At 38.4% G+C, this 13,569-nt stretch overlaps 1 protein-coding gene across 2 annotated transcripts in view; it reads left to right on the top strand.

Annotated features, from left to right (window-relative positions):
• The window catches only part of TMEM245 (transmembrane protein 245), a 98,612-nt gene that overhangs the window by 74,062 nt on the left and 10,981 nt on the right, over positions 1–13,569 (top strand). For both annotated transcript variants that reach the window (XM_002820078.6, XM_024252091.3), the window contains 2 exons: positions 10,117–10,217; positions 11,852–12,026. In XM_002820078.6, the coding sequence (XP_002820124.6) occupies positions 10,117–10,217; positions 11,852–12,026 (276 nt within the window). The remainder of the gene's footprint in view (positions 1–10,116; positions 10,218–11,851; positions 12,027–13,569) is intronic.

Here is a 13,569-nt window from a genome sequence, read left to right as displayed (position 1 = left end):
GGATTAAAAAAAATGCTCTTAACTCCTGTATAGTGCCCTCAGGTATCCACGCAGGGGCCATCTATAAAGATTCCAGATTTGGGAGTATATTATCCAGTGTAACAGCATTTGGGGTGAAGCTGGTTCAAAGGAAGTACCAGCTATAGCTTCCCTCCTAAGTCCTATATGACCATTGACTATCATCTTTACTGAATAAATGAAATGATGAGAATTCTAGCAGTAGATTATCTTTTGTTTATCTAGGTGATATCTTTCTGACTCAGAAAAGCTTTTGCAAATGCTCTACCAAAAAGGAAAGCTAATCTTTTATCTTCCCAATAGGGTAGAGCTATTGGAGCAGCCATATCAAAGGCTGGTAGGAATTCTCCAGTCAGTGTGGCTTAAGCCAAGCTTTGCAGAAAAATATCTACCTTGTTCATAAAGAACTTCAAGAAAGATGATGCTTCCATTTTCCTCAAGTAACCTTCACTGTTACTGACTCTTATTCTTAGAAAAATGTTTCTATTTTCACATCACAGCTTTTGAATTTTCTCTTGTTCTTGTTCTGCTTTCTTACAGCAGACCATCCTCTAAATGTCTGTCACCTTTTTTCATACCAAATACGCCACCTTTTTTGTTTTAAGCTTAATTCCTAGATGTTGTGTTTGTCAGTCAGTGGTAAGTAAAGCTGTTAGTCACACCTAGGTTCAGCTGATTGAAAGCACATACTCTATTACACCATGATGCCTTCTTTCAAGAGGAGCTGGTTAGGGAAGATCATGACTTATATTTGTGGACATAAGAGGGTGGCATTTAGAAATTCAGGTCTTTGGCTCAGGAGAGAATTTGAGATTAGAAAGAATGCTGTCATCTACAGGGATATGAGGAAATCGGTCTTTTACAAATTAGATTCGACTTACCTTCTTGGGAGTGCACACACTAATTATGTATTATAACAGTAGCTCATGTCTTGGTTCCATAGTATGCTGGGATTTAAAAACCACTTGTTTTATTATCACCTTATTTTAAATACAGAAAAAATTTTAACAACCTTTGGTACCAGAACTATAATCTAATGGTCGTCAGAATTGATAGATTTTTATGAGTCTGATAAATATGGTACAGACTAGAGAACGGGTTATGGCCTGAGACATTTTTCTAACCAAAGCTATATCAAGTTATGTAATTTTAAGGCTGTAATTCAAGGTGATTTTTCTTGCAATTTAAGTTCCTAGGGCTGTTTCTTTACTGGCTCAAATTCAAAACTTAAAATGTACAGATTTTATAGAGATTCCTCTGAAGAGCTTTCTCCTGTGGAGAAGATGGTAGTGAGTTCTCTTTCTAAGAGCTCCTGTTGGATTTCTCATCCTGAAGGTTTGTGTTGAAGAGGCAATATGTTTCTTCATGGAAAAAGATTTTGAGGGAAAGATAAGTGGTTATGATTTATAATTTATAAATGACTATGAAAATATTGTAATGTCCTCAAAGTGCAGTTTAGCCTACAAATATCAGTGATACCAACTTTTATAAGCATCAGTCATTAATCATCGTCTATGTTGCAGCTAAGTGGAAATCATTACATTCATTTATATGATCTGTGAATAAGTCAAAAATGGAATTGAAATTGGGGGTTAATTGCATGACCAGACAGTGACAGTGTCTGTTCGTGAAGCTTTGCCTTCTTAAGTATGTGGCTTCTTTATGATCACTATCTCATTGAAGTTTTGAACCTTACTCATTATTTTGATTCTGAATAAGTATTCTTCTCAGTTGAATACATTTGCAATTGGGTTTTCATTTCATGAAGTTTTGAGTCAGTGGCATGCATCCTTTATCCCCAGACCATTTTCCTCTCTTTAGCAGCATGTTGTCTCCTGAATGTATACATCACACCCTTCTTCCCTGATGCTCCCATTCTGCTTGCTCTGGTGGAGATATTGCACATTACTAAGTTGCATGTTGTCACGGCCTCAATGCAATTTAGTGTGTGTGATATTTTCACATGAGTGCATGCACACGGGTATGGCTCTTGCTTGCTGGGATTACAGCTTTTCAGTGCCAGTGGGTGGGTGTCCTGACGAATTAGATAAGAGAGTGTGTATGCCATGCGATTCTCATTTGGAAAGTGAACATGCTTCTCACCGGTACCTCCCAATTTTGGAGAATTAAAAGTGTTTGAATTAAAAAAAGTCAGCAATGATCATTTAGTAAATCAGTGTTTCCATTTTTTACTTTGAGCAAATGAAATATTGATTACAAATTCTCATTGATTTAAGAGTATAAACAATATTTAAATGTATAAGGAAGAATGTAAAGCTGTAAGAAAATGTATTTTCATTTATTTGAAGAAATCTCTCCCAACACTGGAATAGAGAAGCAGAAATTTCTTATGCATATTTGGGGAAATTAAATTAACTGGAGTTCTTAAATAATAATCAAGACAGTAAAGGTATGCTTAACCTACCTGATGAAAGATTCATCTCATAAACTTAAGTTTCCAAGGTAAATTACCTTAAAAATGTTTCTTTTACTTTCTCATTGTGATGCTTCGAAAACTGCTAAATTCATTTTAATGGGCTAATAATGGAACTAATTTTGAGATACACATTTACTATTTGCCTATGTAATTGAAACAACCCCTTGTTATTTTTTTAGTTAGCATTAGAGTAAGCATCCACAATCACTAGGCATTGTCAAGGACACAAAACCATGTATTACTGTATGAAAATATTGAATTAATATTTACTACTACCATAGCCTCCAGATGATCTAATGTGATGCTGTCATTGTATGTTTCTGTGTTTCACCACTGTTTTGGAGGGTGAGAATGGAAGAATTCCACGTAAGCAGCTCATCCCCTGTGCCCCTCAGCAGCTCTCTAGGGCTGATTGCACAGTGTGGCCGTTCCCCTCATGCTGGAAATCTAATGTCAGCCAGGTTGCTATATGACACCCTGTGGAGCTGGGTTTCCAGGGCAGATTAATCAAGAAAGGGAAGATGTGACCTCTCAAGGGAGGTTGGGGCTGGGAAGGGGTGGGTAGAGAGAGATTTGTTAAAGGATACAAAAATTACTTAGAAGGTATAAGTTCTAATGTTCTACAGCACTGTAGAATGACTGTAGTTCAACAATAAATTATATCGTTTCAAGTAGCTAGAAGGAAGATACAGAATGCTCCCAACAGAAGAAATGAGGCCAGGTACGGTGGCTCACGCCTCAGATTCCAGCACTTTGGGAGGCCAAGGCGGTCAGATCACCTAAGGTCATGAGTTCAAGACCAGCCTGGCCAACATGGAGAAACCCCATCTCCACTAAAAATACAAAAATCAGCTGGGCTTGGTGGCATGTGCCTGTAGTCCCAGCTACTCGGGAGGCTCAGGCGGGAGAATCTGTTGAACCCAGGTGGTGGAGGTTGCAGTGAGCTGTGATCATGCCACTGCACTCCAGCCTGGGCGACAGTGAGACTCTATCTCAAAAAAAAAAAAAAAAAAAAAACCAAAATGATAAATGATCAAGATGATGGATATGCCAATTACCCCATCTGATTACTATACATTACATGTATTGAAACATTATTATGTACCCCATAAATATGTAGAGAGCAGTCAAGGGAGCTGGCGAGTACTTTTCCCACTGGTTATTGTATATACTGTGTCTCTAAAAGCTGACTGGTCTCTCCCACTAGCTCACTTTCTACTTGAGGCATGCCATATTGCAGTGAGGCTAGAATACTGGGAAGGGGAATGACAGTCCTTTAGAAAAGAGGGTGGAACCAGTGTAAGGAAATGTGGAGGAGGCAGAATTTCACTTTGGACTCTTCACTCCTCCTTTTCTTCATTATTTTTCTTCTTCCTTAGACAGGTAATTCCTACTCAGCTGTGGTCTAAGGCCCTGTGTACACTGAGTTTATAGAGCTTCTGGACTGGTTTGTTATTCTCCCCATCCCACTCCTTGCTTCAAATATCATTCCATTAAAAGCAGGTCATCTGATTAAATCCTGAATTGTCTTGTTATTTTTTTCTTACTCAGTTTAGAAAAGTAGCAAGCACAATCTGGTTTGTCAGAAAAGAGAGGGTTGAGAGCTAAAGTTAAGTATCAGGAAACGTGTGAAAAAGTAAGTTTCATCCTAGGATTTATGAAGGATGAAGATCAAGAGCTGGTTAGGAAGAGTTAACATTGTAAACAATCATTTGATGTCAATTCAAGCTCCTGGTGCAGAGGAGTTATTATTATATAGTTGTGTAAAGGAGGCATGGATATTCACACCTTTAGTGCCATACGGTATAAATATACAATAGGCTTTATTAGGGGAAAATCCTAGCTGAGAAAAAGCTGATCCTACCTAACTCTTGGAACTTTTATTCCATAGAGCGGTATGCTTAGGTGGGGCATAGTTGGATTGGATGCATGATGGCCTACCTTCCAATAGATAGGAATCCTGTTCAGTAATAGTCTATATATAGTATGGGACAAGAGAACATCTCTAAGACTGTGTAGTAATGGGAGGTCTATGAGTAGGGAATAGGCCTTGTTAGAAAGCGGTGCCTCCAGCTCAGTGGCTGGTGTGTCAGTCTCTTCTTCCATTGAGTTAAATCACGTCCATCTGAGCTACCAAAAGGAGGGAGGAAAAGGACCTCCAGAGTCTTTGAATTTGATTCTCATCAACTATTGAGTGCTAGGAGAGCTTGGAGTAAAATTAAAGAACAACTGTCAATAATCTTTGAAGAATCACTGAAGAAAAAGGTCCCAGAAAACCAAGAAAAGGCAGATATTTTTTGAGACATAAAGGTGGAGGAAGCCTATATAGTCCGTACATATGAGACTGGTAAACTTGATGTAAGTGTTCTGTCAATTTCTGCAGTAGGTGCTTGACCACATGGTTGTGAGCAGTTACAAAGGGAAGGGTAATGACCATTGGCACCATGGATTCACACAGCACAAGTCATACACGGTCACCTTTAGGGAATGCTAGAAGTCCACGTCTATCGTGATTTTTGCAGGAGATTTGATGAACTGTATCATAATGTCTTTCATAGATAGTAAGACAGGGAAGTGCTTACTGAAATTGAGTATCCAAAAAATGTCGACTAACTGGTTTTATTTGACTTTGGGAGTAAATTATTCCTAGCAATCTCTGAATTTTAGGTTCCAAAGAACCCTAGAGACGAGTGATAATTATATGCTCAGTATTATAGGTTATTTAAAGTAACCGAACCAAAACTTGCCTATGCATAGCATATAACAGTGGTTGGCAAGTAGTGGGTTGTGTGTGCGTCTGTAGTCCCAGCTACTTGGGAGGCTGAGGCAGGAGGATCACTTGAGCCTGGGAGGTGGAGGTTGCAATGAGCCAAGATTGCACCACTGCACTCCAGCCTGGGCGACAGATTGACACCCAGTCTCAAAAAAAAAAAAAAAAAAAAAAAAGTTGTCAACTATACCTTTATTTATTTTTAATGAAAGAAGAAAAACAAGTTAAAAACAAGTCCTTATAAGAGGGAGGAAGTTCTGGAATTAATGATGATAGTTGCACAAATTGTGCGCATACTAAAAACCACTGAATTGTATACATTAAAATGATGGAATTTATGTTATATGAGCTTCATCTCAATAAAAAAATTTTATTAGAAAACAAAGGCAGGAGAGTCAGAATGAAGGAGACATGTGGATAGAAGCAGAGCTCAGAGATGGAGAGAGATTGGAGGATGCCACACTACTAGTCTGAAAGATGGAAGATGGGGCCAGGAGCCAAGGAATGAAGGCAGCCTTTAAAAACTGGAAAAGGCTAGTCCACGTGTGGTCGTATTTACAACTAAATGATCACAACCAGTTACAGACTGCTCTGTTCCCTCTCTACTCTCACTGCTTTACTTGGCTAGCCTAAAAAAAAAAAAAACTACTAAAGAAGAAGAGAAAACAGATTCTCCTTTAAATCCTCCAAAAAGAATGTGGCATCTAGGTTTTAGGACTTCTGAATTATAAGATAAAAAGTATGTTTTAAGCCAGTTGAGTTTAGGGTAATTTATTATAGCTGCAACAGGAAACTAACACAACCCACTACATGCCAAGTACAGTTATGCGCTGTGCACATGCAGGTAGCATACCGGAAAGTTTTGGTTTGGTTATTTTAAATTGTAAGGTTAAATAACCAATAATACTGGGCATATAATTATCATTTATCTCCAGGGTTCTTTGGAACCTAAAATTCAGAGATTGCTAGGAATAATTTACTCCCAAAGTCAAATAAAACTTCATCTGGCATATAACTAATGGCACGCACTATGCCTGGCTAATTTTTTGTAGTTATAGTAGAGATGAGGTTTTACCTGTTGCCCAGGTTGGTCTTGAACTCCTAGGCTCAAGTGATCCACCTGCTTCGGCCTCTGACAGTGTTAGGATTACATGTGTGAACTACCGCAACCAGACAGGCAACAAATAAAAATGCTATATATTTATAGTTTGTAATAGAATGTTACATTGTGAAATGGTTAAATCAAGCTAATTTATATATTCATTACTTCACATACCGTTTTTGTTGTGAGAACATTTAAGAGGTACTCTTAGCAATTTTCAAGTATACAATGCATTATTATTAACTGTAGTCACCATGCTGTACAATAGATCTACTGAACTTATTCATCCTAACTGAAACTTTGTACCCTTTGACCATCTCTCAGCCCCTGGGAGGCTGAGGTGGGAGGATCACTTGAGCCCGGGAGGTGGAGGTTGCAATGAGCCAAGATTGCACCACTGCACTCCAGCCTGGGTGACAGATTGACACCCGGTCTCAAAAAAAAAAAAAAAAAAAAAATTTGTAGGATGGCAACCACATCCTACTCTCTACTTCTGAGTTCAACTCTTACATTCCACATGCAGTATTTGTCTATCTGTGCTGTGCCTGGCTTATTTAACTTACCATAATGTCCTCCAGGATCATCTACATTGTTGCAAATGACAGGATTTCCTTCTTTTGGGGGGGCTGAATAGTATTTCCTTGTGCACACACCACATTTTCTACTAATAGCTACTGCTTATTGAGCATCTACCGTGCACTAGGTCAGTTACTAGGAGCTTCAGATGCATTGTCATTTAGCTTTTCATGGATTGAATTGTTCTTCCTGCCAATATCCACTCACATAAAACTGTGAGGTTTAACCTCATACCTTGAGGAGATACGCAGTGAGGTAGGAGGCAGTGGCTTCTGGGTTGGTGTCTGTGGACTATCAATTTTTTCGGAATTGAGAGATTAAAGCTAGTATTAGTTATAAAGTTAAATAGATACCGTATGACCCAGTATCTCCACTCCTAGGTATTTACAGACGAGAAATGAAAGCATATGTCCACAAAAACTTGTACACAAATGTTCATAGCAGCATTATTCATAATACCCCCAAACTGGAAACATCTCAAATGCCCATCAGCTGGTGAATGGATAAGCAAGTTGTAGTAGATCTACATAATGGAATACTACTCAGTAATAAAAAAAGGAACAAACTACTGATATACTCAACAATGTTGGTGAAGCTCAAAAGCATTATGCTAGGTGAAACACCGAAAGCTACACGACAACGTGAATGTACTCAGCACTATTGAACGGCACATTCAAAATGATTCAGATGCTAAATATTGTGCCATGGATATTTTGCCACAATTTAATACAAAGCTATATAATGTATGGTTGTGTTTACATGAAATTCTAGAAAAGGCAGAATTATAGTGACAGCATATCTAGTGGCCATCAGAGGCCAGAGTTTAGGGAGGGTTTGACTATAGAAGGGCATGAGAGAACTTTTTGGGGTGATGGAAATATTCTACATCTTGATTGTAATGATGGTTATAGAATGTATATATTTGTGCAGATTACTGAATTGAATGCTTAAAATTGGTGAGTTTTATTATTTGTAAATATAGTTTAATAAAGCTGATATAAAAAAGAAGAAAAAGTTGCTAGGAATTTCAGGGAGTTAAATTCTGTTTTCTGGTAAATTGTAAGAGGATTTTTCTCTGCTGTTTTATTTATAAAACTTGTGTGCCAGATCACAAGTAATGAGGTAGAGGGGAATATATTGTCTTTTCATCCCTCACTGGGTTACATGAATATGTTTAGTGACTGCAAACAATATATAGTGTATTTAAAAGTTGCCTTGAGAACATTACCAGCAACCAATATTCTCAGCAGTGAGAGAAAGAAGACTGCTGTCTTCTCCACATGGTCTTTACTGGATCGAGCCTTGGTTACTTGCCACCCAGAGGGGTGATTGAGTTGCAATATTCTGTTGCACCTTTGATGTCAACTTATTTTTGGCTTAAAATTTTTTAAATAACATAAGGTTAAAGAAAGGATCACATCTCTATCTTTTCCTCATTGACCTCCCTAGTTCTAGACAAATTCTATACTTTTTTCCTTTCTTTTTCTCTGTGGTCGATTATGTCATTATTCCCTCCCCCTCAAAACCTACCTTCTCCCTTGGTCTCCGGGAATACTGCACTCTAGTGATTTTCCTCCTACTACGGAAATGATTTCATTACCTTTCTGGCTGGTATTTCTTTGTCTTTAGGTCCTGTATGAAAACACAACCTGTTGTCCTATTTTCTCTCCACTTGCCCTTTTAGGATGTCCTATACTCTTCTATAATTATTCTGGTGTGTCTCAGATGTCTTGTTCTGAATTTTCTATTAAGCCTTGTCTCTTACTTCAGCTACCTCTAGGGTATTTTCATCATCCTTTTTGAGTTCCTGTTGCCCATACTAAACAAACTCCCCTTTTCTTGCATGCCTCTTCCATTCTGGCCTTCTCCATGACTTTGAGACACTGCTATTCTTTCCCCTTCAGGTTTAAAACCTGAAGCTCTGTTGTTTTCTTTTTGCTCTGTCCTCTCTGTTTAGTTGTTGAGCAGATCCTTGGTATTTTCTTTGGGGTCTTTCACTTCCTTTTGGTATTTTGATACCACTTTATTCTGGGTTCTTGTTGCAGAGTCATATGGCTCCTTTAAGACGTTCTCTAGTGAAAGCCATTGGTCAGGATGACAAAGCAGGTTTTAAAATTGGGGAGCCACTCTGCCCCTGGATCCATGTCCCAGAACACTACTAAATGACTAAATCACTAGTTTATAGGGCTTCACTTTGCTCCTAACAGTATACCTCTTGGGATGCTTTAGAAAAGCTTGGTGTTTCCTTTTGCATGTACAAGGTCACCTTTGCCGCTAATGTCTTCTTTTTCAACTATAGCTTTTCTTCTGTAGTGAACATATGAGGGTGCTTTCCCTGCACCCCTCTGCACCGCCCCATAGAGTCCAGGTTTTTATGATTTTGTGCTGCCTTGAGATTACTTACGGGTTGCCGCCTTTGTGCTCTCTGAACAGTTCCTTATTTCCCCTCCTTACAGTGCTGCCTTACTAATCTTCCAACTGAAAAACAGAGAGCACCTGACACTGCAGATTTTCATGTATTGAATTCCTATATTAGTCACCAAATATATGTGTCTGTTTTTATCTCTCTTGTGTTTTCCTCTCTGATTTTACTTTGGAGTTAGGAATTTTTTTTTCCCACAAATTATCTCCCAATGACCTACATTCTTTGATAGCATTTGTAAGAGATGTTACTTTGTAGGCTTAGTTGCATAGTTTAAGAAACATAGGAAGATTTTGTTAAAGAAAAGAAAGATGGTGAAATATAAGTTACACTATCCCTCATTGGCTCTTTCCTGAAGGGGAGGACTGGCCACAGCCTGGGTTTCTTAGAGGTTAAACTGTATTCTTGGAAACATGTTATTCACACTTAATTTTCTTTTCATTTGTTTTGGTGGTGAAATATCTGCTTCAGAGTGAAAAGTTGATGAATTATTTCAGAGAATAGGGTATTTTAAGGTGTTTCAGTTATTTTTTTCATCAGAAATTTAAGGAATAGTTAGTAAACATATTTCCAAATAAAACATATTTCATATTACATAAAGAATAACTTAGTAAATGTACTTAAAGTAAGGTGTTTATGTTTCTTTGAAATAAAATGAAAACAGCATTCTCAGGCCAGCAGAAAAACTGAAGCTATTACTTGATTTGGAATCAAGTGGCCACATGATTTTTCTGAATCACAATATGACACTGTGTTTATTTACTCTTTCTTTTTATCTTTGGGCATTCCAGAGGGGTGTTTGATGCTTCCCTCAAAATGGCTGGCTTCTATGGATTGTACACCTGGCTGACTCATACTATATTTGGCATCAATATTGTCTTCATACCATCAGGTAACAACCATATTATACCTTCCACTGTTCTCTATTTAAGGAAAGTTAAGCCATTTTACATACATCTAGGAAATGTCTACTTCCTCAAGTTTAAAAAACTAAATTTTTTGGCTTGAGATCAAATCTAGTCCACATTAGGAACAGAAATATGATTTGTAATGTGTTTGTTTATTGCTGTATCCCCAGCAGCTGGAACCATACCCAGCACATAGGAAAAATTGCTGTATTAGTCTGTTCTCTCACTGCTATAAAGAAATACCTGAGATTAGGTAATTTATAAAGAAGAGGTTTAATTGGCTCACGGTTCTGCAGGCTGTACAGGAAGCATAGTGGCTCCTGCTTTGGGGGAGGCCTCAGGAACTTATAACAGTGGTGGAAAGTAAGGGGGAAGCAGGCGTGTCTCACATGGCTGGAGCAGGAGGAAGAGAGGGGAGAGGTGCTACCATAGTTTTAAACAACCACATCTCACGATAACTCACTCACTATCATGAGAACAGCACCTAGGGGTGAAATCCGCCCCCCATGATCCAATCACCTCCCACCAGGTTTTACCTCCAACATTGGGGATTACAATTTGACATGGGATTTTGGTGGGGACACAGATCCAAACCCATATCAGTTGCCCTACATGTTTATTAAATGAATGAATGTTCTAGCACTTAGCATAACACCTAGGACATAATTGGCTCTCAGTAATGTTTGAATTGAACTGATTGGCAGGGAGCAATGTGTTGTCAAAATAGCTTTGTCCATGAGGGATTACATCCCAGGGCAAGATGAATGCTTCTGAGGGCACATAAGCTGCCTCCATACCTCTTAAGATCTGTTGTGGTGCTTCTTCTACTTTTCCTTCCTTTATTTCTATGGCTGCTTGTTTTCCTAAATATCTCTGCCTTCCACATTTGCCTCTACCATATCCCCCCCTTTCCCTATTTGTCTGTGCTTCCTTCTACATTTTCAAGTTCATTCACGTTCTTCCCTCCGGTGATGTCCACAAACCTACCCTCTGACCTGCAAGCACCCTGTGAGGCGGGGTGGTAGACTTGTCATATAGATGAGAGATCAGTTTTCCAAGGTCACGTACCTGGCTTCTGGTAGGACTAGAACTAGAAGCTACATCTGCTTTACTCTTAACTTGGAGAGAAGCCAGATGGAGGAAGCGTGCTTGAACATACTGCTCTGGAAGGGAATGACCTTGAAGCAGGGTCCTTCAACTCAGGATTTTTTCTGTTTATTTTTATTATGCTGAGGTTTAGAAACTAATTTCTGATTGGGCTTTGGACTCAGTACAAGTTTTGACACATGTTCTGTAGGTGTATTTATAGGACCGTATATTAACTATTGATTGAGAGTAACAACTATAGAACCCTTGAATTTTGTTGCTTAAGAAGAGATCCATAAATAAGACACACACTTAGAAAGATTTTTAGTATCACATTTTAAGATATTGAGCCTTTACTTAGCTAGAAAATTCAGTTAGGTAGGGCATATCATTTCCCTAATATTTGAGTTTGTGAGTATTTAACTTGTTTTGTTGGAAATTGTTGAGGAGGAGGAGCTACTGCTTAGATTCTTTTGCTTTGTTAGTGTTTTGCTGATGATGTTCAGTTGTTTTTCTTTTACTCTTTTTTCAGCGTTAGCAGCAATCCTTGGAGCAGTGCCATTCCTGGGGACATACTGGGCAGCAGTACCTGCAGTTCTTGACCTGTGGCTGACACAAGGGTTAGGATGCAAGGCCATTTTACTGTTGATTTTTCATCTCTTGCCAACATACTTTGTAGATACTGCAATCTACTCTGACATATCAGGGTAAGGAAGCCACAGAATTTCTTAAGTTATTAGTGAATCATCCAGGCATTTCTGTTTTTTTTTTTAAAGGAGGATTTCTTTTCCCCTGGGGGTATACAAAGGAACTGGTAGTAGGAGTTTTCAGTGAAATAGCCTTTTGTGTTCCCACAAATGAAATTTTCATTTAAAATAATATTGTTTACAAGGCATATTTTGGGTTTTTTTTTTTTTTGGTTGTTGTTGCCCCAGAGTTCCAGAGCAACTTTTTTTTTGAGACAACATCTCTTTCACTCAGACTGCTAGAGTGCAGGGCACAGTCATGGCTCATTGCAGCCTTGAACCTTGAACTCCTAGGCTCAGGCAATCCTCCTGCCTTGAACTTCCCAAGGCACTAGGATTATGGGAATGAACCACCATGCCCAGCCAATATTTTCTTATTACGTATGTAATATTTATAATATTAATATATGATGTCCTGGGTTAAAACCAAATTGTGAATAATTTTCTCTTGATTTAGTGACATTTAACCTAGAAAAGAATTATGACCAGGTGTACATCAAATATTTTAAGTACAGTGAACAGTTAATGATTATTTTTATCTCTTCTTTGGTTTTGGAGAAAATGTTGTTAGATTGTATGTCTGAAGATATCCATGTGAAACCAAATCTCAGCAAGTTAATTTCTGGCAAGCAGAGCTCTCTAAAGATATAATTGGAATGGTTCTATGGTAAATACAGGTTAAATCTAAGTCAGAATCAACACTTTAGCCATATAATACAATAAATAAATGTCTGTTTTTATAGGTTTTGACATCTCTTTTAGAAATTGCATTAAGTATATCAAGCCAGTTCTCAGTCACATTAAAACTTGAGAGAGAAAATTAAAAAGCTGAACATCATAGTGTGGTTAACTAGTGTGTCACAGTTGACATTTGAGCAGAAATAAGTATGATTTATACTTAAGTGCTTTTATTTCTTTAAACTTTGCTGTAAATTTTATATTAAGGTTTACAGCTGGAATTAAAGAAATACTGTCTTTTTTTTTTTTTTTTTTTTTGAGACAGAGTCTCCCTCTATCACCCAGGCTGGAGTGCAGTGGTGCAATCTCGCCTCACTGCAACCTTCGCCTCCCAGGTTCAAGCCATTCTTCTGCCTCAGCCTCCTGAGTAGCTGGGATTACAGGCATGTACCACCACACCTGGCTAATTTTTGTATTTTTGCTAGAGATGGGTTTCACCATGTTGATCAGGCTGATCTTGAACTCCTGACCTCAAGTGATCCGCCTGCCTCGGCCTCCCAAACTGCTGGGATTACAGGCATGAGCCACGATGCCTGGCCTAAGATACTGTCTTTAAACGTTGTCATTGGGAAATAAAAGGTTTGGCTTAAATTGCCGTATTTTTTACTAGGTTAAGCTTTTATTCATAAACTCCCATACGTTTTAATTTTTTTTAAAAAAAGCTTTAAGGCTGAGCATAGTGGCTCAAGCCTGTAATCCTCCCACTTTGAGAGGCCGAGGTGGGTGGATCACTTCAGCCCAGGAGCTCAAGACCAGCCTGGGAAAC

Source organism: Pongo abelii, chromosome 13, assembly GCF_028885655.2.
Source record: "Pongo abelii isolate AG06213 chromosome 13, NHGRI_mPonAbe1-v2.0_pri, whole genome shotgun sequence".
NCBI classification, from domain to species: domain Eukaryota; kingdom Metazoa; phylum Chordata; class Mammalia; order Primates; family Hominidae; genus Pongo; species Pongo abelii.
This window is presented reverse-complemented; position numbering and strand designations above follow the sequence as displayed.